The sequence below is a fragment of the Microtus pennsylvanicus genome, chromosome 2, assembly GCF_037038515.1.
Source record: "Microtus pennsylvanicus isolate mMicPen1 chromosome 2, mMicPen1.hap1, whole genome shotgun sequence".
NCBI classification, from domain to species: domain Eukaryota; kingdom Metazoa; phylum Chordata; class Mammalia; order Rodentia; family Cricetidae; genus Microtus; species Microtus pennsylvanicus.
This window is the reverse complement of record NC_134580.1, coordinates 66802175-66806961: the sequence shown is the minus strand read 5'-3', so window position 1 is coordinate 66806961 and position 4787 is coordinate 66802175. Positions and strand designations below refer to the sequence as shown.

Here is a 4787-nt window from a genome sequence, read left to right as displayed (position 1 = left end):
TTGTTAGTTGTTAATTTATAGAGTATAGCTTTTATTGTGTTGAGAAAGCTCCCTTCTAATAATAGCTCATTCATGACTGTAATCATGAAATCACAAACTGGATTAAAGGTTGTTTTTCTACATTTTCAGATGTGATCATGCAGTCTCTGACTTTGAGACTCTTCATGTGATAAAACACATTTATTGATTTAAGCATGTTGGACCACCCTTGTAAATATGAATGAAGCTAAATGAGTCCTAACAAATAATATTTGGTATTTCTTGAATTCTGCTTACAAGTATTTGAGGCACTTGCACGTATAGAATACAAAGAAACATAATTAAAGAGAATAATTCTTGGAAAAGTAGAGCGAAAATATTTCTTTACCTGAAGACTTCAAAACAACATCCCCTCTGCTGTGTCTAAGAGCTTTCTTCAAGAAAATATTATTGCATATGAATTTAGATTTGTTACATTTTTACTATTTAAGCAAATAATATATTGTCATTCTTACTAAGTATAAGACAAAGCAGAATATATATGAATGTGACAAAGCATACCAATATTTTCAAGGAAATATTTTTCTTTAATACTGGTTAACAATGAACATTTATATGCAATTAAGAATGATCAGAGTGCAAGTGTTTAATTATTTGTCTACAGCCCACTATATGTTTAAATACTCCATCATTGCCTTTTTCATTTCTTGATTCCTGAATGTGTAGATCACAGGGTTCAGAATGGGAGTGACAACTGCCTCAAATATGGACAGAAATTTATCCAAGTGTGTGAAATAAGAAGGCTGTGTGTAGATGAACATCACAGGACCAAAGAATAAGACCACTACGGTCAGATGAGCTGAAAGTGTAGACAGGGCCTTAGAGGAGCCACTTGTAGAATGTTTCTGAACAGTAAATATGATGACAATATAGGAAATGATCAGTATGAAGAAGGAACCTACAGACATAAATCCAGTGTTGACAGAGACTAGTAATTTCAGTCTGTATGTACTGTATGTATCTACACAGGCAAGTTTGATGAACCCAGGAAAGTCACAATAGAAGCTGTCCAAAACATTTGGTCCACAAAATGGTAAGTTTACTACAAAAGCCAATTGAATGAGAGAATGGATAAAGCCAGCCACCCAGGAGGCCACTGAAAACAAGATGCACATCTTTGGGCTCATAATGGTCAGATAATGGAGAGGTTTACATATGGCCACATATCTGTCAAAGGCCATGGCTATGAGTAAAATCACCTCCACACCACTAACGAAGTGAATGAAGAATATTTGGGTGATGCATCCTCCAAAAGTGATGACTTTATGCTTTCTCAACAGATCATAAATCATCTTGGGGGACACAACAGAAGAAACGCCCAAGTCAATGAAGGAGAGGTTAGCCAACAGAAAGTACATGGGAGAGTGTAAGTGAGGGTCAGAAGCCACAGCAAACACGATGAGGGAGTTTCCTGTCATGCTTGCAACATAAAACATGGAGGAGAACACAAAAAGGAATAATTGGATGTCCCAAGATTTGGTGAGTCCCAGGAACACAAATTCTGACACCACAGACTGATTCTTTCCTTCCATTGGCTTTGTTTGCAGTACTACCTGAAGGAGGAAATGTGAGAAACTGTAAATTATAATTTTATAAATAGAATAGGAGAATCTCCTAGTAATGAAAATCTATTTTACTGCAGCATTGAAACTGACTTTAATGTAAGTAGTGTGAGAGAAGGAAGTTCTATACACAATCAATAATCTGAAATTTATAAATTAGTTTGAATTATGACTTAACACCTGTAGCAAAAGTTTTTATCAAAACTCAAAAGAAAATAAGGTTTGATGGGTTTTAAAAGGAGATATTAGGGCTTGGAGAGATGACTCATCAGTTAAGAGCACTTGCTATTATTTCAAAAGACCATAGTTTTAGCCTCCATTCAAGTAGCTTAAAATAGCCTAGAGTTCTAGCTCCCCAAAGTCAAATGACACCTCTTGGTTTCCATAAATTTCCACAAACATGAAACATGAACTTAATCTCAAGAACACATACAAGTAATTTTTAAATGAACCTTTAAAAAGAGAATATTTTTACAAACTGTTGATGACATTTAAATTAACACATTCATTATAGAAAAAAGTATGGAAAGTTTTCAAAAACTGAAGTACAGTATAAATTTGCAGCACAGTATAGGTGTGCTTGTCTAACAATTTATTTCTTTATATTGGCTTTATCCTTAATAGTATAATACAAAAAAGAAGTGGGGTGGGGTATAAAGTATAAAAAAGAAGACAAGAGAAGAGATGCAAATGATTAAAAGAGAAATACCATATAATATAAAAATTCTCACCTTAAGGGTATATAAACAGAAGAAAACATTATATGAACATGTTTCCCATTTTGTTGTACTATTACTCTTAAAAATTAATATTATGGTGAACAACCTTTGTTCATTTAACATTTATAGACACGTTAATTGTAAAGGCACAGATATAAAAACAAAAAAATGTAAGAATCCTTTTATCATAATCCTGTGAAATGATTTATATTATTTGTAGTTTTATTTTATTTAGAGAAGAAACAGCATAGCAGACATCATCTTTTCTTTATATTCAGGAACCGTGATTAATCAGCTATGTGCTGTCTACCATTTGAAAAGATGCTGAGCAGTCAACCTTGAGTTTTCTTTTTGTTAAACAAATTAAAATGGTTACTTCAGTGAAGTTATAGGAATGAAACACAGATCACAGTCATGCATTCAGTAAGGACTGGGCAGGACAGAGTGAGGCAGACATAAATATCTTATCATGTCCACAATAGTTAAGAGCTACATTTGTGGATATTTAATTAATTCTAACATAACAATTCATTTCTTCCTCTTGCTCATAGCAGTGACCAATTCATGAGATTACTCAAAAACATTAATGAATATGAATAAGCAGAGGGCATCACACTACCATGACCAAATATGTTTCAAAATGTACAACTTGTCTCCCATTGATGAATACATTACATTATTCACATCATTTCAACAAGAATACAACACAACATATCGAATGTGAAATTGGTGCATTTGCTGTCATAGAACATCATATATATGTTTAGTACTCAATAAAAATTGAATTCATTGGTTCATTTCTCAAACAGCAACCTCTATACAGCTCAATTTACATTTGTCTTCTCATTAGTGCATACCAAAGTTTAAACTCTGAAAACCTAGAAAATGAGGGAAAAATAAATACATATTTAATGAAATTTGAAAATTCTCTATTTATGTTTTTTAAAACTACAAAATATACATGATTATATAATATTAGAGATTGGATAGAATTATGAAATGATAAAGAAAATGAACTGTAATCTTTTCTTTAAGCATTCTAACTCTGCCCAAGCCTGTCTTAAGCATACTTCCTCTGGTTCTCAGGGCTTCCTTACTCGTCCTTTAAAGTTCTTTTCCCTTCATGTACTTGATTTCCATGTCACCTTAACTAATTCTCTCTCTCTCTTTTTCTCTCCTTCACATTCTTACCTTCTTTCTCAGTCTCTATCTTTCTTCTGCCCCTCTCTCTCCTTCCTCCCCTAAAGTACTGCTGAGATTTAAAAATTGTCTTCCCTGGGGTAATTTTCTTACAAACACTAAATTATTCTCAGTCTTCAAAAAGCAGTAATAAAGGGATAAATAAGAATAAAGAAAAAATCTGAATCTAGGTCATGTAGAATGTTCATAGGAAGACTATGAAATTTGAAAAGTTGGTAAATAATAGGGATAGAAAATTGAGAAAGTTTACTGTAAAATGTGCAAAAATATTTAAATTATGAACTTATTCCCCTCAGTTGAATCTGTCTGTATTTTGACAATGCTTATACTTTCAAAGCAGTTCTTAAATCCAAAGAAACCTAACCAAATATGGTTGGCCTAATTTAAGACATGACTACATTTATTTAATAGTTTGGGAGATATAAATAGCTCTGTATCTTATTCAAATACATAATTAGGTAAAAGTCACCTCATACATCTTTAGTCTTCCTGATAAGAACACTGATCAGAATGAAATTAATTCAAACATTCAAACTTTATATTTTATACCACAGATGAAAGCAAGAAAATAATTAAACCTTTTATATTTTAAATACCATTTTGTTCTGAAATTAAAATGACATTTTGTCACAACATATATTTTCACCATTGAGGCTTTTGTTGTCATGTTAAAATTTACTTCTGGTCAGGTTTTCATAACACTCTTCCAATCTGAGAATCATGAAAATATCTCACAAATTTGCATTTGTTTTACAGAATATCCATCAAACATTTTGTAGAAGGTGAGTTGTTCACACACAACCTATTTTTAAAAGTAAGAAAGAAGAAAACTGCAAATGATTATATGTATCATTGATATTTCATTAGTTACCAGTTTGTAGGTATTATATCATTCATTAAACCGGTTATAAGCGAACAAAGAATGATTAATTATATTTCTACATAAAGTTAGTAGAAAATGTTACAAGGTTGTTTGGCTTCTCAAGGCCATTTACAATGAGGGTCTAGCTCATAGGCAGTCGGTTTACTTAGCCTTTGCCAATACTTCAGTTACTGTTTATCAGCTACCCTCCTGTGCATTCAATTCCTTTTCCTGACTGCTCTCTACTTTGCTTGTCTTCCTCAAGCCCTTTAGGATGTGACTCTTATCCACAGTAATTCCAAGCACAAACTAGCATCTGGGAATTAGCCACCCAAGCATTGCTAGGTTTATTTCTGTCCATGCATTTTACCTGAATGATAACAACATCATCTTAGCAGAGACAGG

The 4787-nt window shown here is 32.6% G+C and overlaps 1 protein-coding gene across 1 annotated transcript; it reads right to left on the bottom strand.

The window, feature by feature from the left end:
- Window positions 1–647: 647 nt before the first annotated feature.
- Window positions 648–1571, bottom strand: LOC142845220 (olfactory receptor 4F3/4F16/4F29-like). Its single transcript, XM_075963971.1, has one exon. The coding sequence runs from the start codon at window positions 1569–1571 to the stop codon at window positions 648–650; it is 924 nt and encodes a 307-aa protein (XP_075820086.1).
- Window positions 1572–4787: the final 3216 nt, after the last annotated feature.

Excerpts from the sequence above, each read along its gene's own strand:
- LOC142845220 (XM_075963971.1), bottom strand. The coding sequence starts at position 1,571 with ATGGAAGGAAAGAATCAGTCTGTGGTGTCAGAATTTGTGTTCCTGGGA.